The sequence below is a fragment of the Gallus gallus genome, chromosome 3 (genome assembly GCF_016699485.2).
Source record: "Gallus gallus isolate bGalGal1 chromosome 3, bGalGal1.mat.broiler.GRCg7b, whole genome shotgun sequence".
Lineage (NCBI taxonomy): Eukaryota > Metazoa > Chordata > Aves > Galliformes > Phasianidae > Gallus > Gallus gallus.
The window spans coordinates 57,876,586-57,899,899 of record NC_052534.1 but is presented as its reverse complement, the minus strand read 5'-3'; the positions used below and the strand labels follow the sequence as shown (position 1 = coordinate 57,899,899).

Sequence of the window (23,314 nt, the reverse complement as noted above, 5' to 3'; positions counted from 1 at the left end):
TCCTCTTTTAATGCAGCCCATGTTATAGTTGGCCCTCTGGGCTGCAAGTGCACGCTGCTGGCTTGTGTCCAGCTTCTCATCCACCAGGACCTCCAAGACCCTCTCTTCAGGGTTGCTCTCAGAATGTTCTTTTCCCAGTATATGCCTTGACCCAGAGTGGTTTGTAGTTCATAACTGAAAATCGTACACTATCGTATTGTCTGCCATGTGAAGGAAGGGGCAAGAAAATATTTACCATGTTGTAAAGTTGATATTATGGAAAAGAGAAAGATTGGTTCACAAACTCACTGCTGGGAGAGCTCGAAGTAAATTGCAAACAATAAGTGCAGTCCTAAACTTCTTAGCAGATATTGGAGAGAAAAAATTACTGTGGATGATCTTCATGATTACACTCTTATAGTAACATTTCACAATTTAAAAGCACATCGCCCTTGTGAAACATTACAAAATGTTGTTAATTTCATACAGTTGGAGAGGGAAAATGAGAAGGCAATTAACAAGTTTTCACATTACGTTTTTAACTGCTCTCCTGATAAACATGGAAAGACTGAGTTTAGTACAAAACTAAATAATATTTTAAATAGAAATGTATCTGCCTATGTTCATCAAGTATTTTAAATAACCTCAACAGATTTTTAGAAGTTTCAAAGTGAATATAACAGATGCAAAGGTTTTTTCTTTTCAAAATGCTTTTTATTCCACATTTATTATTAGTAAGCCTTTTGCACTTTCCTTCATATGACAAAAAAAAAAAAACACGAAATTACAACTCACAGAGAAAACTCAGAAATTTAATAGAAGTTTATCAAATCATGCTAGAAGAAAGTGCACAAAGATGAATAATAGAATGACAGCTAAGTATCTAATAAAATAGAGTTCTTTTATCTAGCATTTATCCACAAGAAATATAAGTTGATTTTTTTCTTATGCAATAAAAAATAATTTTAAAAGACCCTGAAGCATCATCAGTTAGATCAGTTATTACTGACACTCTAGCAACAAACAGTACAAAATAAATTTCCATCTAACTATTTCTTGCAACAAATATGTTGTATTTTTTCCATATTCTTTTAAATAGTTATGATAGTACAAACAAAAAAATGTTGCTCTATCACTTCTTCTGCTCCAGACCTTTTGAACCAGTTTTGTCTAAGAACTGTACTTCCATAGAATTCACAAAAGCTTCAGTCTCACAAGAGAGATGTACTTCTGAAACATCTTCATGATGTGCCAAAAGACTGTATCACATGTTTTCACATGTTGCATCTGTCATGACTGAGTCTAAACTTACTTGCATTGGTTATCTCACTTTGGAAGCGTTTATAGGGAAAAATAATGATCAATTCTTTTCTGAACTACAAATATGAGTTCTATCTTTGCACATCTCTTATTATCTAGCTTTACTTGGAAGTAGAATAGTTGAGTTGCAAGAGGCCTTCAAAGATCATCTAGCCTGTCCATTTCAGGGCTAAATAGATATTATTGAGGGCAATATTCAAATGTCTTTTTGAGCACCGACCTCATGGGGCAACATTGATGCATGGGATAACAAAGTATTAGTTATAAAGGCAATGAACACAAACACAGCCCTCTGCGACAGGGCATCATGTTACACTGCCCTGTAGACTTACCAAGGGGCTGATTAACACTCAGAGAGTGATAGTTTGCTTATGATGCTTTTGCTTTCATCTCAGGGGTAATGTTGAGGGTGGGTATGAAAATAAACATACACTGGTTCTGCTCTTCAGAATGATGAAGTATCTTGTGCCTCTTCACTTATATGCTTTTAATCTTTGTCACCAATGAATTTTTCACCTAATAATGCTTTAACATCAAAGGCCCCTTTTGGAGCCAGTTCAAAAATCAAATTAGTTTTATTGAATAAAATCTGCAAAGAATTACAGTTTCATGTGAAGACATTGTTCTCCTGATAAAGCTTGTAGTAGAAAAGTCCTTGATATATAATGGGGTAACTTTCACTTTGCTCTACTTTGTTTCTGTTTCTCATTAAGCCTGTGCCTGTTCACAATTTGGTAATAACTGTGATCCTGTCAGTGGCCGCTGTATCTGCCCCCCCAATACCATTGGAGAGATGTGTGACAAGTGTGCACCAAATCACTGGGGCCATGACATTGTCCATGGTTGCAAGGTGAGTAGATCTCTCTTTTCTCTGTCACTTCATTCCCATCAGGTAAATATAGTAGTTTGTAAGTGGGATACAAATTTAGGTTTGTAAATCATTGGTTGCTCCTCCATTAGAAGTTTTAGTGTCAATCAGACTATGGTGTAAATGTTGGTGATCAATTGCTGAGTGTTACAGACTCCCTCTCTCAGGTTTGTAGCCTTTAACACCAAACACCCTGTTTATACTGTAGTGATGTCTTGCTGAGTTTGTATCCTGATTTTTCTAGCTACAGCTGAATTTCACGTTTGAGGAGATTTCCATATATGTTAGTTTCAGAGATAATTATTTCTCCTCATAGTGTTTAGTATGATGCTACGTTTTGGTATTAGAAGAAAAGCAATTTAGATAGCACACTAATGTTTTAGCTGTTGCTGAGTAATGCTGTACAGAGCCAAGGATATTTCTGTTTCCTCTGCTTCTCCTATAGTCCTGGCAGCAAGGGGGCTTGGAGGTGGACACAAGGAGCTGGGTGGGGACAGAATCAGGACAGGTGACTTAAACTGGCCAAAGGGATATTCCATATTGTATGACATCATGAAGAAGGAAAGTTTGAAAAACGTGTGTGTGGGGGTGTGTTCGTTGGCTGGGCAACCACAACATCGTAGTATTATATAATGCAGAAATATATAGCTACAGTAATTGACCTTAACTATGGTAATTGACCTTTGCAGAACAAATTTACTTTGGCCCTAGTTTTGATGGTAGTGGGAGGACATACTTGAATTTTACTTTATAAGGCCTTTGACTTCTGCATAAAGAGACAGTGGAGAAGAAAAGAAATAGCTGCCTTACCCATAAAATATATTTTCTTCCTATTTCCTTAAAAGGGAAATAAACCTTCTTACTTTCCTCTAAATAATCCTTCTTATTCTAGTGTTTGGCAGTTATGAACGTCTTAAAAGGAGAGTAAGGAGGGACAAGAAGAAGGAAAATAAAATTATCAATAGCTTTCATGGCCTATTTGACATAATGTCATGCTCCTGAGTTGAAGAGAACAGTATTTCGTTGAGGTTGAATACTAGTGATAGTGAATACTATGCCAAGTTTAAATACCTCCTTCTCTCTGCCTTTCTTATTAATGATGAGGCATTTATAGTACTGCTCCAATTACTCCAGAAAAACTATTTTGTCTGAACATGGTCATACACCATTAGTGTGCTTTCTGAAAAGACTGTCATGTAGCTCAGGTTGCGAACTAATTATTTCTGTATGTATGGAAAACTCCTCTTGTGAAACCTCTGCTGTGCTGCTGTGATACAGATTCCTGGCTTCTGAAGCCAGCCTATAATGAGGTTGAAGACCTCTGTTTGAGCTCTGGAGTATATTCCCTTATTGTCTTTTATGTGGACACATTAATATGGCAGTTTCATGGCATCAGCTAAATTAATAATGATCTATCAGACTACATCTCTTTCAGTAATTTCTGCAAAGTGAGATCTACTCACACTCTTTGTAGATTTCCAGGGCTGTTGTAACTCAGGAGGTTAGAAAGTGTTGCATAAAACTGTTTGCTTGCAAAACAAACATGATGTTTGATTGCACTTCAGGCTTTGATATTACACACTGAACTACTTAAGTATATGATGAAGAATTTGTTTTCTAAGCTTTATTTTCAAATATATCATGCAAAACAAAGTTCTTTCTGTCAGAAGGTTTTATGTCTTAGGTTAGGTGGTAGTTTAGCAGTCTAATGTGTAACTAGCAGTTGAATAGTTTATCTTGCATTCAGTAAAAATTGAAATTGAATGTTTCCTATATATAATCACCTTCTTTAGAAATGGTCATTTCAGAGGAGAACAAACATGCTGTAAGTATTCAGACAATAAACAGTTTTTCATATAAACTGAATCCACATTTTCTTTGGCTCTTTTTCAGCTTTGTATCCTTAATTTTAGCAAGTCTATCCATGTCAGTTACTGTGGTAACCTGTACTGCTGGCACTGGGTTTGCTATTGCAAGCTGAAATTCTTCATATGAAATTCTTGTCACGTCAGTGATCAGGGTAAATGTCCTGGGCTAACTTTGTTGTACAGTCACAGTAATAGCACAGAAGGATTTTTCTGTTCTTTGGGAGACTGCAGCTTTCCCAGCTACTTGGTTCTATACTCAATATGTAGATCCCTTGGCAAATCACCTATTTCTTTCCTTACTTGCCTATGGAAACTCTCCTTCTGTAAGCAAGTTTATTTTCCAGTACACCAGAAGACTAAATATCTGTGTCCATTGCCATGTAAATTGCTATTATCTACGAGTCCTGTTCGTAAAAAGAAGATAGTTACCTGCCTTACAGATTAGTAATAATCATTGCACTAGGTTCCATTGGGACCGCTGCCCCTGAACAACTCCAATTTTAGCAAAGGAGTCTGAACATGCTCTGAATAGGACTTTCATAGTAAGAAATTTTTAGAGGTCACTTACATTTCCTAAATTAACTTTGTCTGCAGAGTATGCCAGTGCCCTACATCCTGTTGGATTTTTCATTTCACTTTTGAATTTACCAGTGATAAATAAAGTATGTTCAAGAAGAAAGCAGTTTCTAAGTGTGTTTAGTGTAATTTTTTGGTCTGTTTAGTGTAATTGCTTGACCCTTGTTGAATAGAGATAAATGCCTATCTTAATAATTCACATGTTGTCTTTGGACAGAGGAAGTTCATAGTGTAAGAACTCTATCAGTACTTGAAAGATGTGTGATGTTTTTGTTCTGGTGTGTTTTTTTGTTTGTTTGTTTTCAGGTGCACAACTGCAATTTTCTTCTTGTTTTTCTTCTTTTCAGCCCTGTGACTGTAGCCTCATTGGAGCCCTAAGTGCTCAGTGTGACTTGAATACAGGCTGCTGCTTCTGCCTCCCTGAATTCTCTGGGGATAAATGCACTGAGTGCAGGTCGGGTTACTGGAATTATCCACAATGCATTGCTTGTCAGTGTGTCCTATCTGGGACTGATCCACGGAGCTGTGAAACAGATCTGGGGACATGCTCATGTGTTAATCATACTGGCCAATGCAGCTGCAAGGTATGGCAATGAAGTCTATAAGCTGATCTTATACCTGCTGAGAAATTTACTCCAAAATTCCTTGACATTTATACTTGTCTATTTCTACAATATGTGCAAACAAATCTAGTTGTCTGTCATAGTGCATTTGCTATTTGTTGTGAGGGGAGTCTAACATAAAGACTTAAGGGCTCATCTATTGCTTTTTCACATGCTAACACTTGTTATCCTCTTAGGCTCTCCTCTCCCTTTGTATTTCTTCCTGGTCTTGCAGAACAAAATGTTGCTAACGTTCAATATACTTGTTCAGATATTTGGCAAACTAAAAGGAAAAACATCAGTAATAACAATATTCTACAGTGCTGGCTCATCGTAGTAAGTTTTCTAAGCGGGAATCACCAAGAGGTAAAATTAATAGAATTCACTGCAGCAATATCTATTTCTTCTGAGTAGATAGTGTACAATTCAAGACTACTAAAAAAGTGACTTCATGACTTCAGTAAGACTTTTGGTATCATCACCCACAGCCTTCTTATTTGGAATTGTTCTGAGAAGAATTGCACACTTAGGTGCATTGAAAATTGGCTGGATTTCCGGGCTTAAAGAAAGATTTTACGAACATTTGGTATCCAGCAAGTAGAATACACCAGGGCTCATGTCTGAACAGTAGAAATACAGTTTATGTGCTGCTTGAAAACTGACACTGGAAAATACAAAGTCATGAACTGCAGCAAGGACATGAGCAAAGGTAAGAATGTGAAGTGGAAAAACCCCAGGAGTCAGTACAGTATGAGAGGTAAAATGCTGATTAGTAATCTACTGAAAAGCAAATATGGGTTATGGGAGATGACAAATCAAATATAAGCCAACTCTTCACTTTCACTGTAAATCAGACAATCCCCTTACTGAGCTGGTTTGAGATGAGACTGGCCAGCAGATCAAGGGAAGTCTTCATCCTAATGAGGTTCAACAAGACAAAGTACAAGGTGTTGCACTTGAGCTGCAGCAATCTGAGATATTTATACAGAGTGGAGGAAGAACTCCTTGAGAGCAGCACTGCGGAGAAGGACTTGGAGGTCCTGGTAGATGAGAAGCTGGACATGAGCCAGCAGTGTGCTCTTGCAGCCCGGAAGGCCAACTGTGTTCTGGGCTGCATTAAAAAAGGGGTGGCCAGCAGGGAGAGGGAGGTGATTGTCCCCCTCTACTCAGCTCTTGTGAGGCCCCATCTGGAGCGCTGCATCACGGCCTGGGGCCTCCAGCAGAAGAAAGATGCAGAAGAGCTCTTAGAACAAGTCCAAAGGAGGGCCACTAAGATGATCAGAGGGCTGAAGCACCTCTCCTACCTATGAAGAAAGGGCTTGTTTAGCTTGGAAAAGAGAAGGCTCCAGGGAGACCTCGTTGTGGCCTTCCAGTACTTGAAGGGACCACATTAACAGGAGAGGGAATGACTGCTTACATGGGTGGAGAGTGATAGGACAAGGGGCAAGTTTTATACTGAGAAGGAGAGATTTAGGTTGGGTATTAGGAGGAAATTTTTCACTCAGAGGGTGGTGAAGCACTGGAACAGTTTGCCCAGAGAGGTTGTGGATGCCCCATTCCTGAAGGCATTCAAGGCCAGGCTGGATGTGGCTCTGGGCAGCCTGGTGTAGTGGTTGGCAACCCTGCCCATGGCAGGGGGGTTGAAACTAGATGAAGGTTGTGAAATCCTCATTCTTTGTACTGACTAGCTGCTAACCTGATCTAGTATTGATCCTCTTCATGGAAGAGGTTTCTAAAAATGGCCTTCAGAGATTGCTTATGCAGTTTTGATTCATTCTTCTTCAGGGACTGTCCTGACACAAAGAGTAAGCAAAATTCAAGGATAAGTTCAAAAGGTATAATTGCCAGGTAATTCTTTCATTAATTGGACAACATTCACTTCATTCTGTGTTAAAGCATAGATTTAATAGAGAAACTGTAAAATCAGTTAGGTTGGAATGTACCTCTGGAGATGATTAATGTCATCTCCTTCTTTGAATGAGACTGTTGAGGTAATATTTCCAAGGATGGAGATTCCATAATTTGTGTGAGAACTGCTTGGCCACCGTAATGTCTTTCTAGTGTATTTGAATAGAACTTATCCTATTCTGTTTTCTAAATACTCTTTCATTTGATGGTAGGACCATAAGAAAACTGAAGTGAAATGTTGACAAGTACCTTTTGAGAAAATGCTGTTTCTTGGCCTGATGAGCAGTGCTGTTTGTCCTATGTCATTCACTGAAATGGAAAAATAGATGTGCTTCAACTCCACTGACCATCTTGGTGCCACTTTTCTGGGTTAGGTTCACTGTACTGTCTTTCTTGTAGATCTTCCATGCTCAAAATAGAAACAGTGGAGTTCCACAGCATTTTTAAATAGAAATATTTCTTTGCTGATTCCTTTAAGACAGAAAATATGTTTCTGTGAATGCAAATAAATAATATATATTCAGCTGATATTTACTGATTAAAAACTGCAATTGACACAAACCAATACAAAACAAGTATGCAAATCAATAGAAAAAAAAGTCACAATTTATGACCAAAATGAACAAATAATACTGACTTAAGCCAACAGTTAGTTTTGCTTTTTTTTTTTTTTCCTTACAGTTTAAATCTAGGTTTGGTTAACATTTTGACTAACTTTTTTGAAAGACTTACATACTAGAGAAGGAAGATCCTTTAAAGGGATGATCATTGCCATTGAAACCTGCTGTTATAGCTGGATAAAATGAGCTTTCAGAGGCTCAGGATCTCCTTTGTCAGCACTGACTTAAAGCAGCAAAAATTAAGCTAAATACAATGTAAGCATATTTGCTCATAGTTGCGTGTGGAAATGAGGTTAAAATGGTAAACCCCCAGGAAAAGTACTGGTTTCCATTATAAGGTTTGGAAAGTTGATTTTCTTGTTTAGATTGCCTTCTTGGTATTACTGTGAAGAAAAGGAGAAGAAAAAAGAAAGAGAGAGAGAGAGAGACCATTGCTTTCATCTTGGCAATTTTTTTTTTCAATACCTTGGTCTCCATATAAAATGGCTTTAAAAGGCTGTGAATAAATTAATCCTTATCTAGCCTATCTGGGTTTGCTTTTTATTTGGACTAATTGAAAAATGAAAATAAAAGCATTGACATTACAACAGTGAAACATTTCAGCCTTGTTAATATAGTTCAGTGATGTGGAAAACAATCAGATGAAGAGGGGAAAGCTTTTCTCCACAATATTTCCATTAAAGTATGTTTCTCGGAAAGAATATTCAATACTGTAGTTTAAATGTTCAAACTAGTCAAAACTAATTCCTGTTAAACAAAAGCTTTGATTAATCCTGGCGGTTTCAGAAGGATGTATTTTTTCTTATCAGTCATTTATTTAGCCTGCTGTATTCAAAGTACCATTTGATCTTTCTGTGTATGCAACTATCACCAAGGAGCCAGCAGATGCTCAGAGTTACTTAGTGGATTCAAATGCAAATGTCACTTTTATATTAATTTATATGTTTGCATACACACATGTTAAGAGGCTGGAAAGCTCACTGAAGCTCCTTACGCTTATACCATTATTAATATTGTTCCATTTTCTTTTTCTTATTATTGCCTGTAATTAAAGCTTGCTTTTTTTTTCTTTTTTTTTTTTTTTTTTAATGTTCTCTCCATTCCAGGTCAATGTGGAAGGTGTCCACTGTGACAGGTGCAAGTCTGGCACATTTGGCCTCTCTGCCAGAAACCCACTTGGCTGCAGCAGTTGCTATTGCTTTGGCTTGACTACACAGTGCAGTGAGGCAAGGGGGCTGATCCGCACGTGGGTGAGTAGGGAACTGCTGAGCCATGTAATGAGATAATGTTGTTTCCTGCTGGCATATTTTAGTCAAGCACTGAGAGGTAGCTAGAAAATAGCCAAACATTTAAGCAGTCATTTTCCTCTTTATAATTTGAGTAGTGGAAAGAGTAGTATCTTTCATTAGAATACCAGGGTCAAAGCATTAAAAATAAGTAGATAAGAAAACTAGTGATATGATAGCAGATATTAAGTAAATGTAGAACTGTTAAAACCTGGGAAGAGGCAAGTTAGTCACGTATGGGGAAATGATGCATTTCAGTGCATTGTAACATAATCCCTTGTACACGATACAAGTTTATCCATGTGTATTCAAGTGTCATAGATACTTCTCCAATACAGATTTGCTATGGTCCAATTATCTGTTTATTTCCGTTACTTTTCCTAAAGTTATTATTTTTAAAAGTGCTTAGCGAAGATGCTGCCGTATTTAAATCTGGGAATGGAAATCCCTTAGAGGAAAAAAAGAGAGCTCTCCACCTTCATATGGAAAAGAATCTTGAGACCTATGTTAGACTGTCAAGTAAGACAGGCTGAATGTCTCCATTTATCTATACAATGAGTACAAAACACACATTGAGATCACTACTGTCCGTCACATCACATGCGGCAGCACAAAGCAATAGCATTGATTGAACCTCCTGATGATCTGGTTTGTCTCAGTTAATTTCCTCTCATATTTATACTCACATCTAAGTAAGTGTGTGTACGCAGCTCATCTGGTTTTTGGCTCTGTGGTGTATTACAGAATTGGAATTGATTCAGAGTTTTAAACTGATTGACACTGAATTCTTCCAGCTGCTATTGGTTATTTCAGATGATATTTCAGGCACCTCAAATGGCATAAGACATGTTTAGACAAGCAAATCTTGTCCTGTATGACAATAAGGCTCTTCATAAATTCAAATGTGTTGACCGCTTTCTTGATGTCTAAAATACAGTTATGGCAGGAACTCAGGAAGTCTCACACAGGGCTACCAATTGTCAGGGATGTTTCTGTGTCCAGTCAGTCCATGCTGTAAATGGAAATAATGAAACACTGTAAATACAGCACAGAGCTCAGAGCTTGGGTGAATTTCTCACAACCTGATCCCAAACTCTTGAACATCCTGTTGATGGAATAACTGTTAGGGGTAAGATTTTGCGTTTAGTTTTCTTCTCATTCCTCACTCTTTAGGAGACAGCAATTTTGATACTGGTCCTTTTTGTGTTCATACATTTCCTGTGATACTTCTGTCTGAATAGAATTACTAAAGCCCATGTTAGAGTTTTTGATCAAAGTTACCCATAACATTACATAGAATTACAAAGGGTCAGATGGTTTGTTCCACAGTCAAGTGTTGATGTGAAGTATGCTGCATTGTAATTCATGTTTCTCTCACTTAGAACAGAGGAGGCCCAAGACTAAAATAGTACTATGAAAATCATATTAATGTAATTAATGGGATCTCACCTAAGAAACTCTTTCAACGAGTGCTAATACATTCTTTTTAGAATGAGAATAGCATGCAAAATGCTTGAGGAAGACATCATTATTATCAGTACTTCTCCATACCTGTTTTTTGACAAATAGTGATGTGAAATGAAAAAAAAACCGCTGTAAATATATATATATATATATATATATATTTTAAGTTGAAATTTCAAGACAAACACTTATTTCCTTCACAAGGAAAAATACATTTTATTTTCTTCTTATTATTTTGAACGTGCATAGGTGACCTTGAGGCCAGAGCAAATGGTTCTGCCGCTGGTGGATGAAAAACTTCATCAAAGCACTCTTTCAGGGATTGCATTCCAGCCTCCTGAAATAGTAGCAAATATAGAGCAGGTGATGCAGATTCTTCGTTCAGAACCTGTTTACTGGAGGCTTCCAGAGCAGTTTGAAGGAAGAAAGGTAAATGTTAGAATCCACTGAATATGTACATGGCTTTATTATTATTATTTATATTTGTATTTTACAATACCTTCATTTCTCATCCTCTGGGCATATCATCACACAGTGGGAAGAACTTGTCTCCAGTACTATGGAAATCTATAAGTCTGTAACACCAACACTATTTTATAATAGGCAGTTACTGTCAGTAACATGTATGATCTTTCTACTGGACAATTTTTCTCATAAAAACCTTATTTAAGTAAAGTAAGCTTCATTAACTAATATATTTCTTGCAACTTTTTGTTTTTCTCCATTTTGCCATTTCTCCAAAATGCTATGTATTTTTAAGTCATGCAGGAGAAAATGACTGAAATAAACCTCCTTTTGGAGGCTTATTATTATGCACCATGGTACTAATATTTATTTTGCACTTTTGGTACTCTTTGGTTGAAGAGAGTTTACATGTTCCTTTCTCTAGACATAAACTTCTGGGAATGCAAAGAAAAATAAAATGAAAGGACTAACACTTGTTTGTTGTTGTTTTTAATAGCACAGTACAATAACAACTTGCTGATTGGTACTTTCAAGCACAGCCTCGATCCCCAGAAAATTCTACAAGCATGTACTGCTATTTTATACCGCACATGCATTAATCAGGTTGTGTACAGGTGCAGAATGTATCTAGCACCTACATATGCCCTGAGAATTATTTTTAGCCAAAAGTGAGATTTATTTTTGTACTTTGTGTTTTGCTTTGTTAGCTGACTGCTTATGGAGGGAAACTAAAATATGCAATCTACTTTGAAGCACGAGAAGAAACGGGCTTTACTACTTACTTCCCCCAAGTGATCATCAGAGGTGGCCCTCCCACCCATACAAGAATTATTGTCCGACATATGGCTGCCCCTCTGATTGGACAGCTGACAAGGCATGAGATAGAGCTGACAGAGGTAATGCTCCCTTCTGCTCTTTCACCATACCATAAGCACTGGGTTCTTTTCAATTCTCCTAATAATCACTTTTTTTTAATTACTGTTTTTCAGCATGAATGGGAATATTATGGTGATGGCCAAAGAGTGAGAAACATTGTGCCCTGGGAATATCAGGATGACCCTGCAGTCAACAAGACCATGTCTCAGGCAGATTTCACATGGAAACGTTATGCAGATGACTCAAGGCGAAGTAGAGTTGTATCCCGAGAAGACTTCCTGAATGTGCTGTATGATGTTCATTACATTCTTATTAAGGCTACTCATGGCAACATCATGAGGCAGAGCAGGTAACTGTTTCATATAATGGTCTGAAATACTGCAGTAGTCAGAGATAAAGTGATAGAACTTCCTAACAGCATTTTTATTCAAAACATAAGCAGTTTTTGAGAAGAACAGAAGGATTTAGTGTTCAGCATAGCAAAAGATTGAGAAGAGTGAAATTTTATTTGATATTTAATTTAAGTCATAATAAGTAAAAAAAATCTTTATTTTCTGGACCCTTTAACAGGAAACACATGCAAGTACACACATCCTGAAACAATCCAGAAGTATTTTTTAATAAATATCTTCTTTTTAGAAATATGTTGTAATTAAACTTAAATGAAAGAGCTCTTGCAAATTGAAATGAAAGAACTCTTGCAAGTTGAAACTAACTTAAATAGTAAAAGAGGAACAGAGTGTTCCTTTAACAAAATGGAACTTAATCCATTATATTAGGATAAATTCAATATTTTCTTTTTTGTTTATTCATTAATAAATGTGATGATTAATGAGAATGCCTACTAAATTTGAAGTGGACATGAAATTAGAAAGCAATATAAATATATAAGGCAGCAAAATAATAGGCATTGTACCAAAATCTGGCTGCAAACTAAAGGTCAATATAAGATTTTATCCTTTGAAAGAAGTAGTCAATTAAAATAGATAAACAAGGAACAACTTCTTAGTTACCTAATCTTCAAAAACGGATCTGTTGTTTACACCATACCCCTAGATGAGTGTGATTCAGTAATTATATTCTTGTTTAGAAATATAAATATTCTACCTGAAATATAAACAGGAACATTTTGCAAAGTACAAAGAATTAACCTTTTAATTAAAACCAACACCGGTAAAGTCAAAGCATCATGTTTGGGATGCTCTGATTGTTGAAATAATGATTAAAGCATTCTGAGAAGAGTGAACAACATCAGAGGTCAGAAAACCTGGTCTGTGAGGGAAGACGTAAAGAACCAAATTTATGCAGAAGTTAGAAATTTTCTTAAGGCGCATAAAATGTTGCCACAAAGGGAAAGAAAAGAATTAATTTTCTGTTGTCATGGTGTGTACATCAAAAAAAGAAATGAGCTTTATCTGTATAATAAAAGATTTGTATTGGACATGTGAAAAAATTTTCTGGGAGCAAAGAATTTCTGGAATAGATTGCATAGACTATTCTTGAACTTTTTGATAAGGAAATTGTTAAATCCTTTGTAAGCAAAAATTTAATAGCATGGAATATTTGGAGATAAACCCCAGAGGTCTCCGGAAGTCCTTGCTAGGAGTCTATCATAGAAGTGACAGGCTAAAACTATTTCTAGATTTTTAGGTTATAAATTTGTCTATAAGAACATTGCCTTTGGATCTTACGAGAGTGAATAGTACATGCAGATTTACTGCATCTTTGCAATACTGTCTAAGAGGAAACATATAGAATTGAATATGAGTCTGACTTGCACTAGACAGATGCTAAATACTAACAACAGATGCCATAAAAGTTTTACACTGAGATTACATTTATTTTTTGCATAATCTGTTTAGTATGTTGTATTACAAGTACAAGGAACACCTATGCAAAAAAGGTATGTAACTCCAATGTAACATTGAAAAATTTGAGAAGTATTCTCCATGTACTGTATCTGCTTCAGCTCACCCTTTGCTATATGCACTGCAGATTCTAGTTCAACTGTAGAAGCAAAATCTGAATGCTACCTCAGTTCAAGCATTACAATCAAAGTTATTCAAAAGGACTTCCAGCTTCATGATTTTGTTCTGAGATTCGCGGGATCACCGTAACTGAGATACACTTGCATTCTGATATACCACCATTTCATGAAGATTACCTAGTTAATGAGGCATATAACAGAACAGAGAATGACTTCTGTTTCAGGGCGGGTTTGCAGAGTGGCACTTAGCGAACCAAAATTTATTTTTATAGTATCACATTTCACAACGTAACATTTTATATGACAGCAGGACTTAGCGAAGAGTTCAGTTGTTTTCTCTGACAACCATCCATCTGAAGTCAAAACCTTTAACAGAATATCATACTTCATTTTGTAGGTGGTTATATAGCAACAGATTTTTATGATCTCTGTCTATTTACGTAGGTAACACTCATCCCATGACATCTGTGTCTTGAAGTAGAAAATAATCATCAGGAGTATATGATAATTTTTTTTGAGACAGTACCTTGACTGATTTTTAAGGTAGTTTTGCTTAAGATCACAAACCACATTCCTCAGAATGTTCATAGAATCTAGTGGGATATTAACTTGAGTAAGAATTGAAAGCTTATATTAAAAGCAGTCTGTGAGACCCTCTAGAGGACAGTATTTAGGTATGTGCTGAACTTTAAATATATGTTTGAATTGAATAACTTATGATAAAACATTTGTTTAAATAGTGTGTTATACTTTCTAAATAAGGTTCTAAACTGGTTAAGCTTCTCTTTCTGACTGACTGTGCATAACAGAAGAGTGGAAGGTAAAGAAAATTGGGATGGGATTAAGAAAATACCATATGTAATGTCCTTTTATTTCAAATTCAGAGTTTAAAAATGTAGATAAATGATAACCTGTAGGAAAAGCTTTTAAAATTCAAATTAGTATCAGATGTTGAGAAAAGAAAAATAGCTTGTTCCTAGTATTGGCATTGTATTAGTTACATAGCATAGCAGCGATGCTAATGTTTCAGGCTTGGTTGTTTTTTTGGTGTTTGTTTTTTGTTGTTTGTTTTTTCTGTTTTACTTATGCTTCAGAGCTGCAGCATTACTAGTGATTTAGAGATTTCTGCTCAGAATCCAAAGCCACACATTTTTCTTCTGTAATGTTCATTTTGTTGCCCTCATTTTCACATTCAGTACTGTAAGTTGAAACATTTCTTTCATTAGATTTTGGTTTTCAGGCAACCAGGCTGTGATAATAAATTAGTTTCAATTGGAAATATGCTTTCAATTTAACTGTGAATTATTTCAATATCCCCAACACTGATCAGGTAGCAGTTGTTAGTCTGCTTCCTATTAGCTGCGTTCCAAGAGCCAGCCAAGCCAGACAGTCCTTAAGAAACATTTTCACACAAACAACGTGTAACTTTGTGAGCACATTATTATGTAAATTCAACTTTCTGACCGTAAATAGTTTTTTGCAGCATATCAACCATTGCCTCAGCCTTGAAGATGATGGAGAGGCAGATTTCATTCAGTTTTTCCATTTAATGTACAGAGATTTCAGTGTAGGTTTGTATTGGCACATCAGATCTAAATATTTTTGCTCTCTTCAGTCTTCTTTTTTGATCTGGCTTTGTTTGTTTTTTCAATTTCCGTGCTCCACTGAACCCATTTCTTCAAGTAGTAAGAAGAGACCACAGGGTTAAAGTTACTAGATGATTTGGGGATTTTGCATTCATACAAGATATTTTAAGGTGTATATATATATTAATATATATCTATATTAAACTAAGCTGAATCTCAAAAGTCTCGTTTATTTCAACAGTGAGCTTTTACTTTTGCCATAGTCATGTTGGCAGTGGTTCCTATGGGCCAAAGTGCGAAACAGTGCAACTCAGTAATCAGTGTTTAGGAGTAAACGAGCAGACTATGAACATGAACAATTTCTGTGACTTTCTCTGCATCAAGACTATGCACAGACACTTACTGATTAGACTGTAGCAGCGCTGTCTATGTTTATTCAGTTGATTATTCAAAAGATTTTCAACATTTTCTCTACGTTGACATTATATTGGTGCCCCTACAACTTATAACCATTCTACCATTCTTATTTATCAAAGATATTAAGGATTTTCAGTGGTGAAGAGGTTAGAGTTGTTGGGAGGTAAGGATATTATTAACGCAAACAACTGTTTCAAAAGTTACTGCCATGAAACATACCCTTTCTGATAATACTGGATGGTTCTGTAATAGGATTTTTTTTTTGTTTGCTTGCTTTAAATTGTTTGCTAGATTTCAATCATCTAGATCATCCTACAGATAAAAAAAAAAAAAAAAAAAGGAAGAAAGAAAAAAAAAAGAAATGTTATCTGCCTACAGATCTTAAAATTCCTGGGGGGAAAAAAAAAAAAAGTGAATGAAACCTGTGCTTTAAAGTCTCTTTAGCAGAATGTTAGGCTGTTTTATTTGCTGGATATATATTTTATTTTATTTTAATAGTTGGCTCATTAAAAGCTCATTTAGTGAACAATTTTATTGCTGTACCTATCATGAACTGGAACTGCATTTAATGTGTGACTTTGATTTCTTAATGAGTTCCTCTGAATGAGGAATCAGATTTGAGCTATTGATAATAGTTTCACTAAAAAGAGATGAAGGAAAAAAAAAAAAAAAACATTAGGTATAGCAAAAAATGTGTTCTATTATTTCCTATAAGCCAGGAATCCTACAGAAAGCCAAGTAAGGCAATATTCTACCATACAAGATGAACTAACTGGTTTTGAGTTAGTGCTTCACTACTCATATTAAATATGCTTGCTCCCTTTTTCTTTCAGGATTTCTGAGATCTCAATGGAAGTTGCTGAAGGTGGCGTTGTTTCTGGAATGACTCCTCAGGCTAACTTGATTGAGCAATGTGACTGTCCACTGGGTTACTCTGGTTTGTCTTGTGAGGTACGTTACTAATTTTACTTCCAGTAAAAGTTTTTCTGCCTTCTGTGATCCAATTCTTAGCAAGGTGTGACTAGCAATTATTGTGTGGATTCACTTAACTGAGATAGATGCTCTCAATATGTATCTTACAAGGAATTTTAACCCTCACGCATTTTTTTTTCCTATTAAGTAAATATGAGTCACAGTGAATTGTGTGACTGAGGCTGACCAAGTTTTTTTGGACAAATAAGAACTTAATACTATTGTATTTATGTACAATACATTGTACTATGTTGTTGTGTTTTGGCGAGGCCATTATATGCAATACATCTATATTACCATATCTGCCTAAGGACAGAACTATAGGCATCATTTTATCAAGGCCATGATTCACAGCATCTGTGGAGAAGCACAAAACACAAGAAGGCTCTATGTCTGTTCATTTAAAAAATTCTATGAATTCTTGATACTTAGAAGTAAACTACAAATTAAATTTGTAATAGTGAATAATAAGGGGTTACATACTACTTAATCCTGAAAATTTAATGAAAATTGAATGAAATTTTGCAAATAAGCTGTAAAAACAAACTTGGAAACAAACAAAAGTTATTAAAAATGTAATTTGAGTACTTCGTTCTACAACCGTGCAGAATCTTGAAATTCTATTTTGTGAAGGTTTTCTGGATTTTTCAGTTTGCTTCATAGATTCCATAGAAAGAGTTTAAGATGTAGAACTGTGACTGCAGAATAGTAATTAACGTTTTGTCTGTCTCTGCTTCTGATGATGAGACTTCCACTTTGTCCGTGCAAAACAGTGTTTTCATTTTTCAGAAGCACTAGCAGTTCCAAATACTTTTGTATTTGGAAATACTTTTGTATTCCTAGGTGGAGGTAGCAGGTAACTCCTCCTCGAGTATTCCGCAAAACGCCCAGATGTCATGAGTAAGTGGGATCTTGTAAAAGGTTCCCCAGTGTCATCAGTGGGAGAAAAAATAGAGTAAGTAAATAAAGGGAAAGATGCATTGCTATATTTCAAATACTGTACATCATTGTTTCATGGAGCAAATGAGGTGGCAGGAACAGTGAGTTCATGGGAAATGTGTTTACATGCTTTTCAGGTAAGAGCATACACCTGAATGTATGTAAATGCACACACACGAGAAATTAGTGCTTCAACATTTGCTCTAAAGTGCAGTTGAGGTGATTTGTTCTTTTGTTGTTGGTTTTGTTTTTTTTTTTTTTGTTGTTTTTTTTCCCCAAACTACTGAAATAGACTACATTTACCCAGGAAAATATATGATAATGTAATTAGAACTTTATTTTAATTCACACTGGGGGCAAGGATAAATATCTGAGTTGCAACCCTCATACTTCATGCCTAATTGTGCAATCTTCACATGCTCATAACTTAGTTTATTTTTAGTGTTCTTGGTGAAGGTTATGGTGTGTTTTCGAAAGGTTTATTTAATTTCAACAGGAGAAAAGACCATCTGATAATGAGGCATTTTTTAAGCAAGTGCTGATTGAGTGTATGTATCTATTTCATGATATATCTGGCAATTCCATTGTGAGAATTACATTGTGTTCACCAAGTGCTGAACATTTTTTACTAGAAAGAATATTTACTTCCTATATTGTTTTTGTCTTAATTCAGAGGCAGACTGAAAAGATAGTGGTAAGAGTTTTGTTCATTGGCTACTTCTAAAAAACTTCCAAGCTAATGATGAAAAATGTAGTCTACTACTTCATCTTTTGTGAACGTTCCATTTCATCTCAGAGATGCTTACATCAAAATAGATGACAAGAATGTCTGCTGCACATCAGCAAAAATAATAATAATAATAATAATACAGCTAGAGGTTAGATTTTATTTTGAGGATGTACCATGCATTTTTACCCCAATCCTAAAGTCAGTGAACTTGTAAACCTGTGCTACATAATATTTTATATTTGGACAAGGACTTCCTTGGGGATGGACAGAGAGGAAAAAAATAGGAAATTATAGGAAGAAACAAAATTACTTTCTTATGAGATTATTTATCTAAATTGGAATTCCTCACAAACCATGAAAAAGCAGATAGACTCTTTCTATGCTTCAGGGATCCTAATGTAGTCTAAGTCAAAATAAAGGAGAAAAGCAGGAGTGAGTTAACTTGCTTTCCATGTGATTCAAAAGAAAATAATTGTGTTTATGCTTTTTCCATAACTTACTCCTGGATGTTTTGGCAGTGATTATAAAACTGTCAGAGTGGAGTTGTGTGAATAGAACAGAGCATGTCAGGCAGTACTTGACTGGAGAATCCAGATTTTGATAATAAAAAATTATTTACTCCAAATTCCCTTTTCTTTATTTTGCATCCACTGTATTGCTGTGTGGAAAGGTATACTATTCACACTCTTTCCAAAAAACACAGATTGAGGTCAACAGTAGGAAACAACCACATCAATCTATCTTCATAGAACCTAGAACCACTGGGTGATGGGGTTCATACGTGGGATGAGTGACTTACCCTAATAGCCTAAAATATCAAAATGGCCCTGTTTCTATTTTTATGCTTTCTGGGAGTTATGTAAACACTTCAATATGTTTGCATGATAAGCCTGAAATAAAGATCAGGTGCTGGATTTTGTGTGCATCAGCATCACTAACAATATTTGAGTTGCTCTTACAATTTTACTGCCAAACTTAGGTAGAAACTCTGACAGATAAATAAGATTTGGGGCTAATAGTCTCAAGACATGGAAAACCTTTAATATTTCGAATTCTCTACTTTTATAGACTTTACCTTATATAGCTATAAATAATGCAGCCATGCAGCCATTTTTTGATTGTCACCTAGTTTTTGCTTGTTATCCATCAGGCAGTATGTAGGCAGATATTAGCTTGTCAAACCTGAAAAACTCACCAAAGGTGATGGAAAGGGAATCATCATGCTTTCTCTCCACAGTCCATGCAAAATTTTTTTGTTGAAAACAAACCTTATTCTCAAGAAATGAAAGGAAGTTTGCTTGATGCACAGTGAGAGCAGTGAGGTGTTCAGCATTTGAATGAAAGGCCTCTCAAGCTGTAATATGAAAAGTCTGGTGCCAGTGGAGTGCTCCAGGGAGTTTTCAGCACTGTTTCCAATTAAGGCTGGCTCTTGTTATCTGCAAAGTGCTGTATATTGTTTGTAACACAGGTGGAAGCCTGTCAGGTTCTTTTCACAACTTGTAAAAACCGGTGATTGGGAAGGTAAGCTTGCAATGCTCCCTATACTCAGTTCTCTCTGTAATGATCTGTTTTCCTGTGCATCTTTTTTTTTTTATTGCAGTCATGCTCTCCAGGATTTTACAGGCTTCCAGCCTCACATGGAGGAAGGATACCTAGTCAGTCCCTAGGTGCCTGTGTTGTGTGTCAATGTCATGGGCACAGTACTATGTGTGACCCAGAAACATCAGTTTGTCAGGTACTACATTTGTGAACTTAATGTACATTTGTGAATCTTAATGTAAAATTAATAAGTTGTGTAAATGAACCAAATTAATATAGAGGATGATAATTTAATCCAGTTTTACTTAAATAGCTGTCAATTTACTGAATAAAAGAAGTGAACTGTCCATCTGAAGTTTACTTTTTATCTAGGTTAAGATTATGCAGTACTTTCTTGCTTCTGGATTGCTATTATACGTCTGTAGATTAATAATCTGCAAAGATGCATGTGTCTTGCAATAAACACAGTGTTGCTCTTAAATGTAGTAACACACATGACCTGATACAGGAAAATTGAATTTTAATGGATTGTTTTCCCTCCTACAGTGAATAGAACATAAAGGGATGAATGGGTTTAAAGATTCCTTATGATACATTTGGCCAGCTACAGATCTCCATTCATTTGCTGTGTAAGGCTATATGTAACACACCACACATTTGATAGATGTTCAAAGCAAGCAGCCCCACTGTGAATCATACCAGGGAGAGAAAAACTTTGAATCTCAATTAATTTGAATCTCTATGATTGGGAACAAAATGTTGTCTGCTTTTTTGTAATTATCAAATGCTGCTTTCGTTCTGGCTCATTTCTCTGCAGAACTGTCAGCACAATACTGCCGGTCAGCACTGTGAGAGATGTGCATTGGGGTTTTATGGCATTATCCAAGGATCTCCAGAGGACTGCCAGCCTTGTGCTTGTCCCCTTTCCATTTCCAGTAACAAGTAAGCAAGCAAATGTATGACAATTACCTTTCCGGCAAGCAATAACTTCATTTGGGGCTCACTGCATCCTCTTTCAAATGGCTACAGGAGGACTGCATCACAGAGAGTCATACTAAAACATTTTATATCTACTCACTGCTAATTGATCTTCCCTTAAATGTCAGAAATTGCTCCCTTGTTAATTTGTGATTAATAAATTAATAAGTGGTAGAAAATGCAATACTCAACAGATAATGAACGTGTATTATAGAGGTATTCTCAGCTAGATCAAAACTCAAGTACAATACGGCCACAAGGGAGCTATAAAAGGTCTTATGCTCATATTTTATGTTGGTATAAATGTATTACAGTGCTTTTCTTGCTCTACTATGGAATTTATTGATTTCTTATTTAATGTTACATGAGTTTTAGACAATTTTTGAAAGATAGAGTAATTTAAAAGCAATATAGTTATTGCAGTATAAATTTTATTGGTCGATTTATGCTAATGAGCTTGGCTGTGATGTCTCTGCATGTGTTCCTAATAGATGATGGTTTAGCACTTGAGGTTTGTTTGCTGCTTTGCTGAAAAGCTCGTAGTGTTATTTGGAATCATATCACAGTGCAGTTCTGGGAAGGTTTGTGTTTCATGATTGCAAGTGTTCTTTAAAATAATTTTTGTGTGTTTTGTTTGACCTTTAGGATGTTTTACGGGTTATTTCAGCCAGTGTATCTGTGAAGTTTTTTTTTTTTCCTTCTGTCTTCATTTTATCATTTTGAAGTGGTTTGAGGTTTCCTTTTCTTTTTTCTTTTCTTTTTTTTTTTTTTTTTTTTTTTTGAAGCAGGGCATTAGTTTCGCAAAAATCCATTACTAAACACGTTGTGATCTTTCACCCAAAGCAAGTACTTTTTACAAAAACTTCCAAACCTTGTAAAAACCATAAAGAAAGCAACCAAAAGAATTATAGAAAGGGATTAAGAAAGTGCCCCTCATCTTAGAAAATTAGAGCATAGTCCTGACTATAGTTTTTTCTTAGTTGTTTTTCTTTTGTTGTTGTCTCTCTTTTTCCACAAGTATATTTTCTGTTACAGCTTGGTTATTTGTTATATTTACTGATGTCAGCAAAAGGCATCTAAGTCACAAAGAGTAAGATTAACTTCTGTGTGTGCCTTGGGTGAGTAGGCAAACCTTCCCTCAGGATGAGGGAAGGGTGGTAAACAAAGTACCAGTTCTTCTTGCAGCTATACTGTCTGCATGAGTCTAGATGTTGTCAGGGTCATGCTTGTATGAAGGGGATCTTGTGGCCTTTTTTATTTAAATGCCATAGTAGGAGATAATGGAATAAAACTTACTCTGAACTTAGTAGAAACACTACTATGTTACTATCACAGTCATCCATTTTTTTAGTGGTTGTCTAGAGAGGAAACAGATGTAAGCATGTCCAGAAACAGAGCTCTTTATTCTTGTACTGCTTCACTAAGATGTATGTAAGCAGGAGGGTGGGGCTTACTATTTCTGTAGCTGTAAATCAACAGTTTAAGTACTTTTGTAGAGTCAGTGAAGAAAAACAGAAAACGTCAGAAAAATATAAATCCCAAATATGTTAAACCTGGAGGAAATCACCATTGCAGCGAGGGCAGAAGAGAAGGTGTTTTGAATGAGTATGTCTATCTGTCTGTACATTTCCATCTTTCCACTGTTGATAGATGGATTCCTGAAGAGTTGACATAGATTACATACCTAACTAGGTGGGATAAATCTACTCCATAAAGCTATACTATTAGGCAGAAAACCAGGGTGTCACGCATCAAATTTGTATGAGCTGTGCAGCTCAGTGAAAGCTCTTAAAGATGCTATTAAGGAAAAAAATAATCAACAAAATAACTAAATGCCAGTATTCCATGGTAGTTGATTAATCATAATCTGCAAGAAATGCAGATAGCTAATGAGCTGTCTTATTAGTTTATTATGTCATGGCTGACATGATAATATTTGTGAATATGTGGTGAATGTGAATGGCGGTTCATTATTTATGAAATTTTACAAAATTCCATTAAGGTTTTAAGTTTTAAATACTGGTTTATACTTTTGTATAAAGCAAAGAGAATGAATTGTTTATAGGAGTGTGATTCAATTGTAATGGAGCTGAAAATTTGTTGGATAATGAATGTGCAAGTAGTAGATCAATTTGTTTATATTTTTTGCAAGGGTGTAATTTTATTACTCATTCAAGCACTATTGATTTAATGCAGTATAAGCAAGTTATGGTAGGATGCTGACTGTACTGTACCAAGAAAGAACTCTAGGCTCTCCACTAGCAATCTCTGCCTTTCTGGCTCTACTTCCTCAAATAGTTGACTGATTTTCACAGTATTAATATTCAGTTGTGT

General features: G+C 35.8%; 1 protein-coding gene across 6 annotated transcripts in view; it reads left to right on the top strand.

The window, feature by feature from the left end:
• The window catches only part of LAMA2 (laminin subunit alpha 2), a 336,526-nt gene that overhangs the window by 216,558 nt on the left and 96,654 nt on the right, over positions 1-23,314 (top strand). For all 6 annotated transcript variants that reach the window (XM_040697911.2, XM_040697907.2, XM_040697910.2 and 3 more), the window contains exons 22-30: positions 2,013-2,149; positions 4,959-5,195; positions 8,848-8,991; positions 10,741-10,920; positions 11,664-11,852; positions 11,946-12,181; positions 16,656-16,773; positions 20,064-20,198; positions 20,820-20,944. In XM_040697911.2, coding sequence (XP_040553845.1) covers positions 2,013-2,149; positions 4,959-5,195; positions 8,848-8,991; positions 10,741-10,920; positions 11,664-11,852; positions 11,946-12,181; positions 16,656-16,773; positions 20,064-20,198; positions 20,820-20,944 — 1,501 coding nt within the window. The remainder of the gene's footprint in view (positions 1-2,012; positions 2,150-4,958; positions 5,196-8,847; positions 8,992-10,740; positions 10,921-11,663; positions 11,853-11,945; positions 12,182-16,655; positions 16,774-20,063; positions 20,199-20,819; positions 20,945-23,314) is intronic.